A 21,038-nucleotide genomic window follows, 5' to 3' on the forward strand; every position below is an offset into this window, starting at 1 on the left:
TGTGGGTGGGGGCTTGGCTCTCTCCTTGGCCCACCTGATCCAAAGCTGAGCCCCCACCCACATTGCACCCAGCCTGCCCGAGCTAAGCCGCAGAGCCCCCAGGTGACGCCACCTCTCCCACCCTTCTAAGGGTGCTGGAATCCTGGGCAGGCAGCAAGGCATCCCACCCCTGTAGGGCTGCGGTGCCCAGCCAGCAAACTCGCTCCAAGGAAGAGGCGTGGGGCAGCTGCTTGCAAAGGTCCTGCCCAGGCTGTGCTACCCCCTTCCCCTGCAGGGAGTCGGGGCCGGGGCTAGGGAGGGGAAAGGGGCTATCCCTTGTGCCTCCTGCTCCCTCTGCCAACATACCACACACACACAGAGACTGTTTCTGCTGGAGCTACTGCTCCAGCATCTGCACCTTGCAGAACAGCACCTGCCACGTCTTCTTGGCGGCCCCTGGTGGCAGCGCAGGGCCCCATGGGCTCGGCTCTGGCCCGCTGTCATCTGATGCTGGGAGGCAGGAACACTGGGGGGGCGCGTTTAGAGCTGGAGACGGGTCCAGGCCAACTGCATCTGGGGGAACTGGAGGCTCCTACCCCCCTCGGCCAGTGCTGAGTTGCACTGCTGAGCTATGCCACTGTGGGCTTCCGGGGGCTGTCCAGGGTGCTGACTAGGGCTGGCTGCCCAACAAGCCACGTTAAGGTGTTTAAGGCATCTACGTGTAGACATGAGTCTAAATCACCTTTATCACCTTAGTGTGCCTTAGGCTAAGGTGCATTAAGTTTAGGCATAAGTAAATTCATGTGTAGACACACCCAGTGTTTCAGAGAATAGTCTGCTAAATTCAAAGCACAGACAGCAGGATAGGATGACAACTCTGATGGGTATCTAAGTACTGGTAGTTTTATTCTTGGGGAAATTTTCTTACAGGAATAGTTCCCATGGGACGGGAAACCCTAACCCTGACCCTAAACCTCAAATTGCAATCTGGTATGCAATTTGTAGGTACAGACTAATCTGCATTTCTGAGGTCAATCAATCTCTTTATTAGCTGTTGTCTAGGAAATTCTCTAGAAATTCACCTTTATTTCTCTAGAAATTTACCTCTGGATTTGCACTGTTATTCAATTAACATTAATAGCTTGTTTATATCAGGAGTTAATTTAGCTGTAATTATTTTATGCTTTATTAATCCCTTTATTTGAATCTATGCCCACAAATCTCTGACATATTTGCATATTTTCTCATGTGGGTATTGCTAGGCATTAATAATTTGTTTTAGTTATTGTCTATATAACTTTACTTTTCAGAGTTTTAGGAAGTGTTTTTCATTGGGGTATATTCAAGTATCACAGAGATACTTCTTAGCCTGTGGTGGTAAAAAGGGGAAATAGCAGGCACAGTTTTTACCACAAACATAATATGATACAAAATCAGCTACCCCATAGTGTAGTTACCTAACATTTAATATTTAGGATGAGTGGCTCTGGCCCCATTCATATATAAATGAAAGCTTTTTCATGTTAAATGGCAACAGATAACATGAAAATGAATTATCTATCTTAATTCTCTTACATGTAAAATCCTCTTGATAAATATTTAATAACAGGAACAAAGACAATGATATTTTGAAATACAACTTTAATTTTTTTTAAAATCAATATGCAATCTGCAGAATTTTGTTATAAGATTATCAGCATGATCTGTCTGTACTTGAAATGACAGAACATAAAATGATACCTTGAATTAAGATGAAAAGTATCAATTCAGAGTTATTTTAAAAATATCAAAATGACTGCTAAATATTACCAACTTCAGTAGTTAAGTATAGCTTTTGGCCAAAAAAAGACAAATAGACATAAGATTGTTACATGGAAATTGGTACTTTAATTAAAAAGTGGGTTTTGTCAAGTTTAACTAAAAAGAACATCTGAAAGCATTTTTTTCCCTTCAAATGCTAGTCATCTTTGAAGAGCTAACGTTTTATAATCTAGAAACAAGCCAAGAGCATTAAAATAACAGCATCTTTGCTCTAGCTCAATGAAATGCACTAACTTACCATACTTACTCATGTAATAGCTCTGTGTGTGTAATGGCAGCGCTCATGAATATTGCCTCAACATTTTAAAAAACAGCTTACCCCGTAATGATCTCAACCAAATTTCTAAAGAAACAGATTTTAATATAAGGTCTGTTTCTTGAAACATACAATTTGAAGAATGGAACACACATACAGGATACAACAGTGCTTTCTTTCTGCTCTGCATTCAATCCTGTTCATAAGATTGTGCAAGATGAGGAAGTACAGCTACATGTTCAAGCACAGAATTACAACTTTCATCTAGTGCTGCCATTTCCTCCATATTTCTTTAGGAGTCATGCAGTGGTTTCACCCCAGTTTACCACAGCAAGATTTCTTTTACTTGAGTACCACAGCTATTAATTGATTAAATGTGGTGGTCCTTCTCTAGCATGGCTATACATATGGTAGGCAGAGAATTATCTAGATATCATTGCAGGGTTTCCAAAGCTGTTTTCTCTTTTTTGTTCTCATTTCTAATTGAAACGAGCAACCATCACAGGCCAGTTATTTACAGGGGTCACAAAAATTTTACGGTGCTTTGCTTTGTCCATCACTACTAATTATTTTGCTGCTTCTCATTTTTAGAGACCTTGATGGAAATCACATTTTGTAAATTTAAAGACTTCCACTGGTTTCAGTGAGAGCTTGAATAAGTTCAACTTCCAGGTCAGAACAAGCAGGTGCTGTTTACATATTGTAATAGTCTGAGTTAACCTGAAAAATTTCAGTAAAAGGAAATAGTTCTTTACTTCTTCTTAGCAAACAGGACAAATGATACATTTTGCAATTAATGCAAATAGCATCTTACTGACCACAATGATGTCTGATGCAAATGTGAAACTGACTTGGAATCCTCCAGAACTATACAGTAGTCATGTGGCAAAGGAACAATAAAAATAAATGTAGTATCTCTAACACTGCTTATTAGTGTGACTATACATTGACATCTTAAGTGACCAATGTAGTTGCATAAATGTACATGCCTAAAAGCACTGGCTGGATGAAAGCACAGGGCAAGCAGTGCTGTGCTGGTTTTACCACACAATACTGGATCTGGGCACACGTATATTTTGAGCCCTTTCAAATGAGAACTATTTCAAAAGTGTAGCTGTGGATCGGGAGTGTGCTGTTACATGCTAACAGTTATGGAAGTCTAAGCCAGAAGCCATACAAACGTAGCAGAACTGCTCCAATTTTAACTCTAGGGCTAGAACAGACATTCAAAAAGCCTGAGGCAGAATCAATCTAAATTATACGTCTTGTCCCCACCTAGCTACCAGAACATAACAGCTGCTGATGGTTTGGAGCAAGAGTTTCCCCTCTCCTCACCATCTCAGTGGCCTCTTCCCCTGCCTGCCACATGATGCAGGGAGGGAGTCTTTTGTCTCTGATGCATCCTATGCAATGGAGAGCCATGTGCTGCTGGCATAGTCCAGAGGCCAGGATGCCACATGCCACCAGCACTGTCTGTGAGGTTGGGGGGGAACATCATGTGTTGCAAGCACAGCCCATGAAACAAGGAGGGATCCTGGGGATGGGCTGACCTGACAATGTGACCCACATGGTATGCACCAAAACCAGACAGCCCTAGTGTAGAATAATTAATTCTGCCTTTGGCTTGATTAATTATGAGGACTTACAAACGGATATCTTTGCATGGAACAAACCAAGTGTCTTCAGTGTAGAAATAATTCTTTGGAATAAGCTAACCAAGATCCCAATCCAACCCCTCTTGAAGATAATGGACAGACTTGCAGGTGTCATCTGTAGAACCAAAATTTTGCTTGGTGGACAGGACTGTGGACTGACTTTTTTTTTTTTGAGTGGATTCACAAGAAATGTAGGATCCAATTTTCATTTAGAGTACCATACAGACAGGGGGCCAAATTCTTTACTTTGCCAATCCAAATGAGAGTTTGCCAGTAAGGTGGCCATCATAGAGGACATTCTGGTTTTCTGCTACTCTGTCCTCTATTGATACAAAGCCCAACACCTTTACGTCCTCTGTTTTTCTCTTCAAGATGTCTTGAAGAGAAAAACAGAGGACGTAAAGGTGTCAGGTTTCATATCAATAGAGAACAGAGAACAACCGGACTGTCCTCTATGATGGCCACCCTATTTGCCAGCCTGGTAAGTGGCATTTTTGGCACTTACATCCTATGTGTAATTCTATTACCCATACAGTGTAGATGCATAACATCCCTGTGGCTACTCAGCAAGTATAGTAGACTATTCACTGGCTAGGCCACTATGTAGATGTATACACGCAAATGATAGATGTTAAGTCACAAAATTCTACCTAGCAAAACCCCGTGATTAGTATGTGTTAGATGCCAGAGAAGGGGTGCCCTCACAGGTGTTAGTTCCAAGAGCTGACTGGTTAGGATACCTGCCTGGGAAATGCAAGTGCTAGGTCCCAGACCCCAGTGAGGGTTCGAATGTGAATCTCTGTGACTTGCCAGCACAGTGCTCCAACAACCAGGACATGGGAAAAGCATTATCCAGTCCCATCTCCAGTGTTCCTTTTGAATGTTGTCCCTTGGGCAACCAAGAGATGGGAGGTATGTGGATCCAAGAAGAACACAGTAAAGATTGCTGCCCTGGAAGGGAACAGGTCCTGGATTCTAGCCTGGAGCCTTGTTCCAGTGAGGCAGAAACTTCCCCACTGCTCTCCATCCAAAGACTATTACATGCAGTGACTCAACTTCAGAAGCAGTGAAGGAGGGACCACTGGATAATGCCTAATCTATAGTGGTTAGAATACTATGCTGGGAAGTCAGAAAGATGTAGGTTAATATTCCCTTTGGGTGAGGGGGCCCTAGGACATCCCTAGGTCTTCCACTTCCTGGGGGAATGCCCTAACCACTTACCTACTGGACCACAGAAGAGTCCTCCTGTTTTTTCAGGACTTACTTAAGTATAGACATACATACCTGCATAGCTGTCTGTCCACGGCATAGCTCATCATGCATGCTCAATAGCCGTGCAAGTGCCAAAAATGCCACTTATATAGCTGAAAAAACACTGAGTGCATAACATGAACAGAACTCTCCAGGTGGACTCACCTGCTGGGCAGGAAAATTATGGAATGGCTGCAAGTAACTCAGACCAGGCAAAGGTATATGTCATATTTTGAGAGATCAGGATGCAAGACTTTAAAGTGCTATCCCTGACCTGAAAGACAAATCATGTGCAGCAGCAGGCAAATGGCAGAGCCAACAAATCCATCATGACTGCAGAAGATGGTCTATGATAGTACCAAGGACTGCACAATGAAAGCCAAGGAAGAAAGCAGAGAGATAAAGGCAGAATTCAGAGAACAAAAACAGGACTGCAGAATTTCACTGCACAAGTAGATGGGACCATATGGAACAAGGCGTGCTCTTAGACACTTTGGGTACCTACAGTGCTTTGAACTGGAAGTTGCCATGGCCACTTTGATATCAGAATAGAACCGTGATTTCCTTCATGCAAAAGAACAGCTTATGGAGGGAGCCATGCTACCAACCTAGGCAAAGAGAGTTTTGCTTCATCTTCTTTACTGAATAGGGAAAGGTTAATGGGAGAATGGTTATGCTAATTCATAGTGAACTCCAGATTCCTACTTAAATTAATGATAAGGAAATTGATGTTTTCCTAGAGTACCATTTCATTTGGCAAATAACTAAATGCACCACAAGTAAATACAAATAAACAAATCGATTAATTATATTTAAACATGAACAAAGTTGAAGGTGTTAATTGCGTCTCCAGTCAAAACATGCACAGAAGATGCAGCATCTGAAATCTAGTTTGTAATGCTATTTCACTATAGGGCTTTTATCATAAAACAATGTTCCAATAAGGAACATATAAACAAAAAATATCATCAGAAACAATATGGACTTTGGCTATGAAGTACACAGAATTTAAAATATATTATCCATTTCGTTATGTACTTTCACCTGGGGGAAAAAACCTTTTATTGTGTTGAATGAGGCTCATGATATGGCCTTGTTTCCAGACTAATCATTTTTTTAAAACCTATCTTGAGTATTTCTACTTTGGGGGAATAACATTTATCTAACTTTGTAGTCAATGCCCATATAAACAGCTATAGCTGTGACACAGTATAAAGTGAGATTTAGTGCATTATTATATTTTTGTTCTCAAAGGATTTGGGTTTGAAGGAAGGATAATTTTTGCATAACTGTGGCAAAAAATATCAACATAACTTTCTGAACTCATCATATTCTCTTCTGATCTCTCCATGCAGCAAGCAGATAGCTCCAAAAAGAGGCAAACAATGAGGGAAAACTGGAAGACACCTCCCAAATTCATTAATACATTAAAAACTTGCTTAAACTTCTAAGCACCCGGTCACTTCTCATGCTGACACTGGCCTTTGAAGCATTACAAACAAGTTTTCTTGCATTACTAGGTATGGAAGTCTTCCTGTTGCTGCTTCTTTTTAACTGTAGAAAATGTCTTTATAGCTGGCAGCATAAAGAAAAATCTCACTTTCTGTGTATGTTTATGTCCCCTGTAACAGTTTGTCAAGACAGGGATGCAAAACAGGCTCTACTTTCAAACTAACATCTGGTACTCAAATCTTGAAGGAGATCCAAAAGAACACAAACAACTGGTAACGATCAGCCACTTTCTCAATTCAAAAGCCAGATCCTGCTGCTAGCATAAATCAGCATAACTTCACCGAACGTAATGGGGCTATGCTCATTTTCACTAGCAGAGGACCCAGACCTTAGTTTGGTCTGTGAGTTCTGAAATAAATTTGCCTTGTCTGGGCATGGGAATTTCAATCAGGTCCGTTGTGCCCTTCTGCCCAAGACTTTGCATTGAATAATGCTAGAGTATGCCACAAAAGTAGCATTTATAGCCACAGAAGAAAGAAAATTAGGAATGTTATTCCTGAGGAAGTTTACTTAGCCAACCACTTAAGTCACCCACATCCTATGCATTAATACAGGCTCTTTATAGAAAATAATTCTAAGCTTGCGCTTAGAAAGGAAACAGAAAGGGAAGGAATACAGGATCATGCTTGCAATGTGCACTCAGATATGCAACTAGCTTTGTCAAGTCCTGTACAGATGCTGTATGTGTGGTACTTGGAATGCTTTTACTGCTAAATGCCATGGGGTCATATTGCATCAACTATGGATCTCAGAGGCACTTAGGCAAGTATGGGTCTATGTGCATCCTGTGAGACCCTTTTCAACTCCATAGAAAATTCTTAATGCAAATGGTAGGTTGGGCCTTTCCCTTGTCAGTTTTTGTGACATTGTCTTTAGGCTAAGATGGACAGAAATCAATGTGACACTGAGTTTTTTCAAAGATTTGAGCAGGGTGGAATAAATTTACACTTAGATACCCGGATGCCCAATAGGTAGAAAAGGATCTGGCACCATATACCCAACTGATGCAAACTACTTTATAACAGTGCTATCTTAGGAAAGGTCTCACGCTCCGTGCTGCAAACTAAGCAACAGATATTTTCTTGAGATGTCTATTACAATTCTCAAAGGGCTCATGTCCAGCAAACCTAGAGCGGTATCAGCAGAACTCATTCACATCAGCATTCTTGCTGCAGAGTGCTTGCTTGCATGAGGTCTCATTAAATGAATAACAGTTTTCAGGACTGGACCCAAAGACATTACAAAAATTGCAAATACTGGATTTCAACTGCTGCATCTCTCTCAAACTTGGTCATTGTACTTTTTGCCAGCGATGTTTACTAATGTTTACTACAACCCCCACTAATATTTCCCCCTACTGTTTGCACTATTAAGAACATCTAACAATACAGGAGAGAGCTTCTCATCTTCTCCTACTGCATAAGGCAGTTGCCAGCCTTATCTGGGTCTTCACCATCAAGCCTAATCCACTTCTTTTCAATTTCAACCTGTAGTTAGGGGAACAAAAATACAAGTACAACATTAACAGGTGTTTAGGTATTAGAAAGGTGATCCATGGCAAGTGAGGTCAATAAGAACTTTTGATTTGGTCTTCAGTAGGTGCAAAATCAAGCACCAGAGAGAGAGGTCTGAAGCACACGACTCCAGATTCAAGGGAATTCAAATCACCACCCCAAAAAAATTGTTTGATGAAAAAGATGAAACTGGATTTATGGTTCTGGTTTGGGCACTATCTCTGATAATCATATATCCAGATCAAGAATATTCTTTCATTAAGTAGTTGTTTTATGCACAGATATTAACTATGCTGAAAATATAAATCATACATGCTTTAGATATCCTGATTTAGGGGTAAAGTCTGCTGAAATCAAAGGAGTGAAGAATACCTGGCAGTTGTAGCAAGCTTTCTGAATCACATGTTTCTGGGGCTGAACATCACTCTCTATGCCCAGTGATTTCACTTCAGTCCCTGAGGCGCACGCATCATGTACAACAAACTGTACAGTAGCAAATGGATACCAGTCCGAAGGAATTTCCTGGTCTGATCCAAGTTCTAGTTTGTAAGACAGACTGTGTGGATGATCTGGACCTTGAAAAGAAGAACAAACCACAAGAGATCAGTTCATTATTTACCCTCCATTTTTAAATGGCAACTACAGACAACCCCCACTTAGTGCTCCTCACTGGTTTTTGAAAAACTGAGCATTAAGTGAAATAAGCATTAAGCGAAACCAAAAGTATTTGACAACCCAAGATAGCAACTGCAGTTGTTTTTAATGACCCAAGGTGGCAACCGTAAGCATTATAATGAAACTTGCTGAGCGCTAAGTGAAATCAGGTATCAATTTCAAATGAGCATTATAGTGAAATAGTGCTAAGTGAAACAGCATTAAACAGGGGTTGCTTGTAAGTATGGTTCCATTTTGCATTCAGCAGCAGTTACTATTTACTGAAAACTCTTTGTCTAGCTATTAATAGAGTGCCTAATTATTTGGTATTTAGAAACTACATTTCACCCTTGCTCCTTTTTTTCCCATGTCAATGTACTCCTACAGAGATCATGGCTTTTTCGCAACAGTTTTATTCAGTTCATCAGAACCTTACTGGATTAGATAAAGTCATGGCCATTCTAAAACTAAGGAAATGGATCTTGCAATTATATGAGTTTCTCCCATTTCTTTTTAAAAATACATGAGTTCCTTGCTCTTGTGGGCATGCAGAAAAGCCAGAACACACAAACCCAGTGTAACCCATGCAGTGATGCCTGCCCCAAACTGAGATAGCTTCCCTGCAATAGGTTCTCTGCCTTCTGCATCCCGAAGGGATGTTAGCTGTACAATTCCCTGCTCTGTGGAGCTCTGTCAACAGCACTCTAACAGTGTTTAATGCATGCAGCACGTAATGCAGAGTCAATCAAAACAAATGCATCCCAGCTGGTAGGATAAATGCTAAAGGGGTTCTTCTTCTGCTACCCCTACCTTTGATGTGAGGGACAGAAAATCCCTCCTGCCAACCCTGCTTCTCCCACATGAAGTAGGGAGGTAGCAGATATTAAATGGGCAGCACCTAGAGACCACATCATGTGTTCCAATGGGCCCCAAATTGTCTTCAAGTGGCCCAGTATCCTGTAGCTCAGTTGTTTTAAGAAAAATGTGGGAAAGGTCATGGAGTCTTCTTCTTCTGTTTCTATACAAGGACTTCAGATTGAAAGCCTCTGCCTCTTGCAAAGACATTGCAATCAGCCAGATCACTATGTGCATAAAAGGAAAATACTGGAATGGAAATAATAATCCTCAGTATCACAGCTGCCTCTCAATTCTTTAAGGCAAACTAAGTGGTAGTTCTCTCTTTCCCTTCCCCACAGTACTTTACAACAAATAGGGTGCATCTACACATTCCATTAAGGTGACATGATAAACTCCAGCACAGTTTGCACCAGATTAAATTGCTCCTGGGTGCAGCATTTACATGTACTCCCAGGACCACAGCACTTTGACTCAGGGCAGAGCAGCCCTGGGCTGGCAGGAGACCCGGGGGGGTAAGCCCTGAGCTCTGGCATTGGAGGGTCTGGCTGATGTTACAGTGGGGGCTAGGCAGCAAACAGTCCCTGCCCTTTAGAACCCCCATGTCCGAGCCAGCCCCTGTCACCATTTACATGTACATTTTGGTGGAGTAAATGACTCTGCTGTAGGATAGTATTGTCCCCAACAGTACTATCCTACATCAGAGTTAATTAATTTACCGCGGCCAAATACTGGCTCATGTGTAGACTGTGACGCTTTACTGAGGAGCTAATAAGCCAACTCCTCAATAAAGTGCACATGTAGATGTACCCATAAAGTAACAGTATAGAGACTTAAATACAGTTTGGCTTCAGGCAGGAAGGATTCATAGAAAAGAGTGCCCACACTTTGTCAATGGTAACTCTGGCACTGGAAGTTTGGATTTTATCCTTTACAGAGAATGATATGTCAAACACATAAAATGCCTATTTTTTTTATGAATTCACTTTTCCCAGAGGTAGTCATTCAACAGAAAGGATGAAAGAAAATGTTAGCAATGATAAAGAAAAAGGATATACATGGCACTAAGACATGCTAAACATTACCTATTATGTGAAAATTATGAACATATGTATTATATTCATGATGGCATCAGCAATCTGTAAAGCAAAAATGGACCTTCCCAAGAAAGTAGCCATAGCAATTACCCACAGGATCACTGTGGCACACCTGTGTGAGAGGATAGAGGAAGACAGGTTTACTTATTTCATGCACAATAAAGGGGGAGAGAGAGAAAGGAAATAAAGTGACCTTCTACCCTGTAAGACTAACCACTACTGTTAGGAAACTGAATTGTCTCTTGTTAGTCTTGAAAATCCATTACTTACATTAATCAATTCTTCTGACTTTACACCTTCATATGTGGGCAATAGGTATGGTTATTTGTAAAATTTGTAAGGCATGTTGCTTCACATATTTTAAATAACTTGTGGTCTCCCTCCATTGCTCTTATTAGCCAACCTTTCATCCTGAATTTGTCTCATGCACATTATTTTGGATGAGACAAGAAGGTCATTTATGTTTGTGACACTGTAGCTAAAGCTCATTCTGAACTTCTACTACAGGCACATATTTTTCAGGTGCTTAGTTTGCTGTAAAAGCCAATCCAGGATAAGTTTGGCATACCACACAGGATTTTTAAAGGAACTCAGACCTGACCTAGTTTTGCTACCACTGAAGTCAACTATAAAACTTGCAATACTGAATGGTTTTGAAATCCCACTCTGATCTCTAGTAAAGGCAACACCTTGAATTTTGGAAGATACCAGTTTGACTAGGTGAAGGTGCTGGGTTTTGTCTCTGTAAGTACTTTTTCTTTTTTTTAACCAAAAAAACCCACTATATATATCGTTTTGGCTCTGGTTTGAAGTAACATTTCACAGTAATGGAAATATAACTGGGTCCTTGGTGAGTAAGGATTGAACTCTTCCTTTTTAGGTATTTGGAGGACCACAGATTGTCTGTCTAGGAAAGGGTGAGGGAGCAAGGAAACAGGAAATGTCATTTGAGTTGTTAGGCTCTACATCTAGGACCATGGGCGTAAGCTCAGCTCCAATATGAGAAGATTCCCCATTTTCTTTTCTGCTTGAGTTAACTTTGGGTTTATTGTTGTTGTTGTTTTTTGGGGGTGGGGTTTGTTGTAAAAAAAATTGGTAGGGAAAAAGTCCTTACTAACTACAAGTATCCCCCTACTCTGGCCCTCCACTTATATGTGCAAAACTATATGCAAGGTGATTTAATAATATTCTTAAGGTCAAATGTTTAAACCATTAAGCATGCAATCACCTTGATTTGGCAGGCACAATCCTCAATTGTTTGTAGCTTGTAAGATAATAAAGTAATACAGCAAATTGTTGGGAATTTTGTATAATTTGGTTTTAAAAATATCCTTGCTCCCCTTGACAGTATGTTTGCCATGTTCAGGCTAAATAAGGTTTAGATTATTTTTAATGCTAATATTAGACCTGAACTAAGCACAGCCTTCTGAAGTAGGCATGATGAAACAACCCACTCTCAAACCAACTCAAGCTTTTTTTTTTTTAAAGATCACTATCAGGACAGATAGTGATCAACCATTAAACAAATAGCTCTGTAATAGCTCTGTAATTCTGCTTCTTTCTTTGATCATTATTCAAGCATACTTTCACTGATCTCATTTACATTTTTCTGTACAAAGTACAGCTCTAATCCTTACCAAACACCATGACAAGATACCATGCAGAAATCGTGTGTGCGTAGCAGGGTGGGAGAAAGAATGAAGGATCTTTGTGTACTTATAAATGGAGATGCTAAAGAAAAATACAGTAGAGAGGCCCTAAATGCTCATTCTCACAAAAAAATGAAAGCAACAAAACAATGGCAGGGAATTAAAAATATCACTGCTACTCATAAAACCCTTGACAAATAATTAAGGACCAAATTTTGCATCCCTTCTATATGTTAGATTCATATGGCTTCCTTAATTCAAAGGTAGATCCTAAAATGGAAACATCAAATGTTTTGCAATTCTATATAGTACACACTTTCTGTAACCCTGATCTCATGTTTACCTTATTTGTAGATATTATTGTATTTTTTCACAAACAACATGCCCCCCCGAGATATGAACCTTGTTTTTGAAAGGTAGAATGAAGAAAATAAGGTTTTTCCATGTAGCAAGTAACTGAGTAGCAGCAGCTAGTGAACTGAACCTACTTACTGGCTGTGTCTACACATGAACTTTATTGCGGAGTAGACTATTAGCTGCAGAGTAAAGCATCACTGTCTACATATGCAACAGTATTAAGCTGAAATAAACTAATTAACACTACCATAGGATAGTACAGTACTATTTTAGAGCAAAGTAATTAGCTACGATTAAATGCACATGTAAACAGACTGCAGGTGTAACTTGCACCCAGTCAGCCCAGGCAGCAAGGGGCCAGACCCTTGCCTGCCGCCTAGCCTATGATTCCATACTTTCAGCACCCTCATGGCCCAGCCACTGCCTCTACCACCCGACAACACCACCCAGAGCCTAGGGCAGAGCAGGGCAGGAGCGGCCCTGACAAACTGCTCTTCCCCAAACTGCTCAAATTACTTCTGTCGTGGGCATACGTGTAGATGCTGTGCCCAGGAGTTTGCTCTGGTTTAAACTGCTATGGAGTTTATTGCTTCAAATTAATTGCATGTGTAGACACACCCACTATGGATTACATGCAGGCTTTACTTTTGCTTTTGCCTGGCAAAACTTTAATCATCAAAAACTTCTGTGACTATATTTCCTCTTACCACTCCAATTTCCAGCAGCTGCCTATTAGAAAAAAAGTGCATGTGAGAAAATATAGGATGTAGGAATTCTTACTGTTGACATGGTCCAAGGTTTTTTAAAATTGAGAGCCTAAAATTAAGCTACCAGTCTATAATTAGACACCTTAAGAATGTGAGCAGTTTTTTAAAAAAAAACCGGAACATATAGTAGCGCCCATGGGCTTAATTTAAGCTAGCACTACTTCAAGTGAGTCCTTCAAGAACTGCTAGACACTTATTTATTTAGATGTCTAAAAATGGAGTTAAGAATATAACTGAAGGGAACCATTTTGTTGGACAAAGGCTTTTTGAAAGCTGAATCCTTGGCATATTTTTTCTCCTTGCAATAAATGCTTTATGAAAGTTTACATATTTCTATTAAATTGACTGTCTCCAGATTTTTGGCATGCCTTAGGACTGTTCTATTTTTAAACTTTAAGTGCATGTATAATACTTGACAACACGCTTTAAATTTGACCAAGCTGTATCATGACAGAACTATTTTCTAAAATCATGTACATTTATAGGACACAGATGATTTTGCAGGTCTCAGCCAAAGGAATTACTCAAATGTCAAAAGTTTAAGCTACTGGTAAAAAAAATAATGTAAAGCTGAAGAACATGCCACAAAAATGCTTTTCCTTTTAAATAACCATAAATCTAACTTTAACAGTGCACAAAACTAAACTTAAAACCAGTGGACTACTGAGAATCAGAACCTTTGGAAGAGTTTTATCTTCTTTAAATTGCTTGACTGAAACTGCTTAAGTCATTATGAAGAAGAAAGTATACACAAAATAGCACAGGGGTAGGCAAAATACAGCCCATGGGCTGGATCCAGTCCACCAATTGATTTTATCCAGCCTGTGGGTGGGTGGCAGCACTGTGCAGCAGGCTATCGGAGTGCCGTACTCAGACCCCTGCCTCTGCTGATGGGCAGTGGCTCTGGCCCCTGCTGGCACCATGGGAGACAGTGGGTGGCAGCACCCCACCCACCCAGCACCACATGGTGCCAGCCCACAGTGCTCACCAGCAGAGGTGAGGGCCCAAGTAAGGTGGTGGGCAGGCAGACAGAGCTACTTCTGCTCAATGTTCTCCGTGGCACCTGGAAGGTGCAGTCTAGCCCTGCAAGCCCTGAGCAAGCTATGCTTGGTTCCCAGTCTCTGCTTGTAGGCAGCACCCAGAGCCTCCAGGGCTGGGCTGCATCTCCTGGGCACCATAGGCGATGATGGCCAGAAGCAGCCTCACCCATCCAGCACCACGCAGTAGACCCTGGGTGAGCCATACCCAGGCCCTGGTGGCTCTGGCCCACAGCCACTGTGCGGAGCTGAGCAGGTGGCCAGGGTTGCTTCTACCCAGCAGCTGCTGGGGCCCAAGTGTGGCTCATCCAGCCCCTGCCCATGAGGTATGGAGCCTGGCCACAGGCCTCCATGCTGTCCCATCCCATCCCACCATCAGGGTTCTTAGGAGCTGAGGAGTGGGGGGTGAGATGGTGGGGTGAGACAGCTTGGAGGCCTCTGGCCAGGTTTTATCCCCACCCCCGCAGCTACGGACACAGCTGACAAGTCCTGGCTCCAGGCGGGGTGGAGGTAGGGCAGGCAGGCTGGGCAGCACATGCACATGTATGTGTGCATGGCCCTCAACAGCTCACCAAAATTCATTAAGTGGCCCTCCAGTGCAAATAAATACCCACCCCTGAAATAGCAACATAGCATTAGAAACTGTTACTAAGTCTACCAGTGCTATTAGAACAAATATACTGCACAAGTGGTTCATTTTTACCAAACACTAGCAGACCAAGAATCCTGAGGAAGACTACATAAATCTTACCTTTGCAATTTTTCTTTACCAACTTTCCCCCTCTCTTGGTTTGTTCTTTGTTACCAACTGTTCTCTAGGTTCCATTATTTTTCTCTCCTCCTCCTCCCCCAGTTTCCATTTTCTTCCATACTCACCATACTGCATTTCTATTACAGCCTGAGTTGGATTTTTTCCCAGATCCTGTAACATCTCTTTACCTCTTCTATTGTCTACTCAACACTCCCTAACCCTAGTCCCACACTTTAGTCTCCTTTCACTAAGAGCAGAGAGACTAAATGAATAGCTGAAAAGAGCAGAGGTGTAGTAGGCCTTGATTACTTTGTAAGTTGGTCAAGAGCAGTAGTACTGAGGGGAAGCATAATGCCTGAGCTCCAAGTGAACACCAAGTAGAAGATCCCTTCTCATCCCTGTATCTCTGAGGTAAATACTAGCCAGCCTTGTAAGAATGAGCTTTGATATTACATTTCACTGCACATATACTGTTGACATCCATATGACAGAACAAGCAGTGGAAAGGTTCTGCATAGTAGAAAGGTTGGGGGTCGGACTAGATGACCTAGTCAGGTCCCTTCCGACCCTAGAAACTAGAAACTATGAAAAAAGCAATTGCTGCCCATCCAAAAATTGCATTCCTCAAAGAAGTTCATAAAAATAAAAGCCAATTAAGTTCATACGCGTAAAAGTTCATCTGGTTTGGTCCAGGTTTGTGACTTCTGAGGCCTAGCCTTCTCAAAAGCTCTATGTGGCCCATCTTCCTGATCACCTACTCTTATAGCCTTTTCCTAAGCAAAGGAAGGGAAAAGATGGGCTGGAACTAACTTGAATCTGTTCACAGGTTGGTGGGTCATTCTTCCACACTGGGGAAAGTGCCCAGTACTAGACAGAATTTCAGGACTGTTCGCATGTGAAATACTTCATCCTCTAGTGACTGCAGCCCATGAAAACCCTAATCCTATGATGTATGCAAGAATGTTGCACTCATGATTATGTGCAACTACATATTTTAAAGTCAACACACTATTTTTTCCCATCTCTGGTAACACTCAAATGACTCACATTCTTAGTCATGACAAAAATCTCTTACAACCATAGGATCAAATCTTGGTCGTCTTATTCATGTAAGAAGAGCCTATTTATCATATTCACTGAGGCAACCAACATTTTGCCCATATTTAATTTTGTTCATTTTTTTTAGGGGAAGGGAAGGGCATATTTACAAGATAGATACTTGTATGTTATTTTGCTCATTTCATCAGAATCTCTCAGAAAACTGAACATAAGCTGTGCCATGCCATTTTCAATCTGTAAAATTTTGGAAGAAAAACTATCCTAAAAAGAAAAATTATACTGAGAGATGATACTTGAAAGATGTAGGCAAGTGCATATCCAGTCCACACATTGACTCAGGCATTTTAAATATAATAGCCTCTCCTCTCCCATCTGTTCTATATTTCTGTAAAAAGTTGCAGTATCAGACTAGGAAGACTAAGTATTCTAATTATTTTAAAATGAGCTCAAGACTACAGATATAGCTTATACTAGTTAAACCTGTGAAAGAAGTACTTTGAAGGCTTATTTGCTTTTAGAATAGATTAAAAATTTTAAGTGTTATGGTGATGGATCAAACAAGGAATACTGCAAACGACAACTTTGTACTAAGGTATAAATAAAAGCAGTACTTGGTAGGATTAAAGTTTTGAGGGCAAATTTTTAAGGTGTAGCTTGTTACATGATTATCCTCTAAGGACTAATTATATGATTATCTTGATCCATTTGTTAATCCACATCCCTGTACCCATAGTATGAAAAGGTAAAGTATGTGTGGATGGTATTACATGCAAGAGAATCTAATAACTGTCATTGTCTCACACAAATTATCCCAAAAGCCTCAGGTACATAATGCACATCCAAGGGAATGATTGGAGATTTCATTCTCCAATAGTTAAAATGGAATAAGATATTCTTTAGTCATCATTATGCCTTAAAAGTTCTATTTCTCTATTCATCTGAATATGTTACTAAAATAAGATATTAAAATCAAGTCATTCTTTATTCCTTTTCCTCTTTTAAAAATTGAATTCTCCCCAGATGAAATTAAGTTAACTAGCTCTGTGGAAAAACAAATAATTTCCACATGCATGATTAAAACTTAGCTGGTTTTCTTGCAGTGGGAATTATTGGATGCATCATAAGAACAGAGGAATAAGAACATAACCGCAGGCATCTGTATATTTTCGTACTAATATAAACTCCATATATTAGGGTGTCTCATCGTATCCCTAGTGCTCTCAAGGCTGCCACTCCTGCTCAAGTGGGCCAAACGCAGAAATGTGCCTGTGAACATGTTCTGGAGCAGCAGTTGACAAAGTTTTCTAGCAGTGGGCAGGAATGATGCAGCTCTGGTCCAAAGAGGCCCACCACTAGGACCTGGCTGCTGTCATTGCCACTGCTTCTCCTTGTCACCCAGCTGTGGTACAAGCAAAGCCGTCTGCTGCCCACCCACTTGCTGGAATGCCACTGACAACTCCACTGCCAGAATTCAACTGAAGCCCCCTAGTTCTGCAGGCTGTATCCAATGGCTCCACAGGCTGGATCTAGCCTGTAGTCAGTCAATGTTGCTAACTACTGCTCTGGAGTGTTTCCCACTGCTACTCTCAATATCAGTCTCCAGCTTACCTGCATGAAGCTGCAGGAACCCCTATAACAGTCACATTGCCACCTCTCTGAGTCTGGAGTGTGCAAGCAAGATTAGGTAGTCAAAGCCATGATCTCCATCAGCAACTACAAGAGTCCAAGAACACTATGCAGACATTCCCTTAGTTAGCCCACCAATGTGGTACTAGAGGAGCAGGTTTTCAAAAGCAATGCGAACTTGTTATTGGTGACACAGTCAACAGTTTTTTGATAGCACCTTGTGCTACTTGCTACCAACTTTGGCAAAGAAATAAGCTCAAGATATGCACCAAGGGCTTTTATGGTATCTTTTATTGGACTAACTGCATAGTTGGGAGAGATGTTGAAAAGGTTTTCAGGCACCAAATGCCCTCCTTCAGGTCATCTTTTGAAAAAGGGCACTTGGTGCCCAAAAGGGACAAGAAGACCTGCTGTTTCTCCTGCTAAGTCACTCTCAGCTATGCAAATAATCCACCACAAAGGATCCCGTGATCCATTTCCTGGAACATTATGGCTACAACACTCAGACCGTACTACTTCTGTTACCAGGTCTGTGACTGACCCAACAGTCAAAAGGTTTCACCTCAGTTCTCATTTCCCACCTTACATCTTGTCTTTTGTTCATTACTGAGTGTAAAGCCATTCGCATGAAGGAATTGTTACTTATTACGAGTTTGCAGAGTATTTAGGACAATGGGCACATTAGTAGTACCAGAATAATACAATATTAAAATATCTGCATCAAGGCAAGGACAAAATTGCTGATTAGATAACACATTTAAGGATAAATTCGCTTGTCAAGAAAAGGCCAATCCACATCCCATCAAAGTCAATGGGAGTTAAACTGGGACTGGGCCCTTACACAGACATAAATTAGGAATGTTCCCAATTAAGTTGATGGACTTATGTAAGTATAAAACTAGTGTGAGGGGGAAAAAACAGGTGATTACAGTAACTGAGTCATACCCAAAACCAACTAGATTTTGTAGTGCAAAATATTTACTTGAGTTTTTATCTGGAAGTCTGTCTATCTTCCACACAACAGCCCTATAGGCACTTTCATATTTTGCTGTTCCAATTGAGACTTGTATTACAGGATCTGACTCAATTTCATGTAAAGAACCAAGGCATGTTCTTCTGTTCATTTTGGCTTTCAGAGACTTCTGCCTTTGGAGATTCATAGTCCAAAGTGCTTTGATCCACTGTGCAGGAACAGGAAAATGTATCATGACATTTTCACAGTATTTCATGGAATGCAAGCGGGTTGGAATCAGAGCAGTCGACGACATGTTTAGAAAAGCCTGAAGCTCTATATATGCTCCCTGAACAACTACGGCAGCCTTCACAGAAAATGGAAGGTCTTCTCCATTATACAGAGTCTTGAAACGCATCAGTTCTAACCTACAGGCGTCTGGGGGTGTAAACTTAATAACTCTTGTTTGCTCAAATTCATGTGTTTTGACACACTTATGGAAATGGTAGTCAAGAATATCAATCCATTTCTTTTCCAGGTCTTTCTCAAAATAACATTCATCTCTCTTCTGGAGCTCTTGATCATTTAAAGTTAAAAAGCATTCAGTATTTCCATTCACAAAGGACAGACAATAAACGTGTGTGATGACAGCACTTTCTACAAGTTTTCCTTCTGCTTTAGTGATTTTCCCCCAAAAATTGTCTACTATTTCTAATATTATTTCTTGTTCCTCATAATTTCTCTTTTGTTTAGAAAGGGCAGGAAGCTTCATCAGCTCTTCCTCAACTGTCGCAAGGAAGTCGGTTAAGTCATTAAACTCTGTAGTTCCTAACTTCAGCATCTGTTCAGTCTCTGGTTCATGGACCACTTCTACTTTGGGATGGTATTTTCTTTTTTCTATATAAGACACATGCTCAATCTTCACTGTATGGATTTTTCCTGAAATACTACAGTTTTCTAGCTTGGGCTCTGAGAGTTTACAGTGGGGTTGTAGCTGGAATTCTTTGAAAGGTTTTTCAAGGCCCTCTTCATAGTACATTTGTAAAATGCCCCCAGGTAAAACTTTAAGGTAAATAGGGCCCCACTGCCGAGATGACATCCTGTTTTTCTTTTCAGGAATTCTCAGCATGAAAGGCCAACCCTCCTTTTTCTGATTCCTGAACAGACTGTGTGGAATGACCGAACAGGGATGACACCATGTGTGTGTACTAGAGACAGACAGACCTCCCATCGCCTGAGCATCAGTTTGAAGATGTTCAAGCCTTTCACAAATATAGTTGAATGAACCCTGATTAAGGCTTTTCTGATCGTGGCAAATATGGCTTTGTGTATTAGCATGAGACGTGGAAATGCTGGGCAAACACCCTTCTTTCCAAAAGGGGCTAGAGAAAGCACAGTCACTCTGAAAATACTGGAAGCAGTCAGATTCCAAAGGCTCTTCTAACTTATTACAGCTTTCTTTCCAAGTAGGATTTACTTCATCTGTGGCTGTTGACTTGGAGACCAAAAGCTTAGATGGATTATCATTAGCTGCAGCTTTCAAAGGCATACTGCCCAGTTTTTGAGAAGAGCAGGTTCCAGGAGGTGGGAGAAGGTTAATATTTGATGAGAATTCAGGAATGGGATAAAGTATATGAACCCCTGATTTGGGAATGCAGGGAATTCCTGGATAGTCTCTGGTAGGTGTAGAAAGCGGTGAGTTACTAGGAGGTCCCGGACTGAAATAAAAGTCAACCATAGGAGAAGAAAGTGGAGTGCTGCCCGTAGAAGATGACCTACTGGAAGATTCATGTGCATTAGGAAGATTGAGCTTGAGACCATTTGCTTTACTATTATTTTCAACTGATTTTGGAGGAGATGGGAAGAGGGGCTCATCATCAAAAGTGACCCAGTTTGCTGGGTTTGTGGAACACATCTTGTAGAAACAAACTCGAAGCACTTGTACAAATATCACCCGCGAGTCATCTATTAAAAAAAGAACAAAAAAAGAACAGACATGATCAGAAATAAAAAGGATGATTTTTGCAAAAACAAACAAAAACAAAACAAAAACCAAAAGAAAACATAATTATATTACTCAAATGATATAAGACCTAGATTTTTATCATCATAAGGTATTTGCCTATGTATCTGATACTTTTGTATCTGATACATTTGCTTATGTATCTGATACTAAAAAGAATAACCCCACAAGAAATCCTAAAACAAACAAACCCTACAAACGCTCATCGTTTCTCAGTGTCACA

At 40.8% G+C, this 21,038-nt stretch overlaps 1 protein-coding gene and 1 long non-coding RNA gene across 2 annotated transcripts in view; one reads left to right on the forward strand and one right to left on the reverse strand.

Annotated features, from left to right (window-relative positions):
* Window positions 1–7,144, forward strand: part of LOC109296748 — a 21,776-nt gene extending 14,632 nt beyond the window's left edge. The window contains exon 4 of the long non-coding RNA XR_002097041.1: window positions 7,065–7,144. This is a non-coding gene — a long non-coding RNA (uncharacterized LOC109296748). The remainder of the gene's footprint in view (window positions 1–7,064) is intronic.
* STON1 (stonin 1) lies at window positions 5,736–20,757 on the reverse strand. Its single transcript, XM_019516299.1, has 3 exons — window positions 18,823–20,757; window positions 8,361–8,563; window positions 5,736–7,961 (listed from the first exon to the last, which is right to left on the reverse strand). Exons 1-3 carry the CDS (start codon window positions 20,705–20,707, stop codon window positions 7,887–7,889), a joined length of 2,163 nt encoding a protein of 720 aa, XP_019371844.1. The 5' UTR covers window positions 20,708–20,757; the 3' UTR covers window positions 5,736–7,886.
* Window positions 20,758–21,038: the final 281 nt, after the last annotated feature.

Source organism: Gavialis gangeticus, unplaced genomic scaffold (genome assembly GCF_001723915.1).
Source record: "Gavialis gangeticus isolate Ggan-Ray unplaced genomic scaffold, GavGan_comp1, whole genome shotgun sequence".
In the NCBI taxonomy this organism is placed as follows: Eukaryota; Metazoa; Chordata; order Crocodylia; family Gavialidae; genus Gavialis; species Gavialis gangeticus.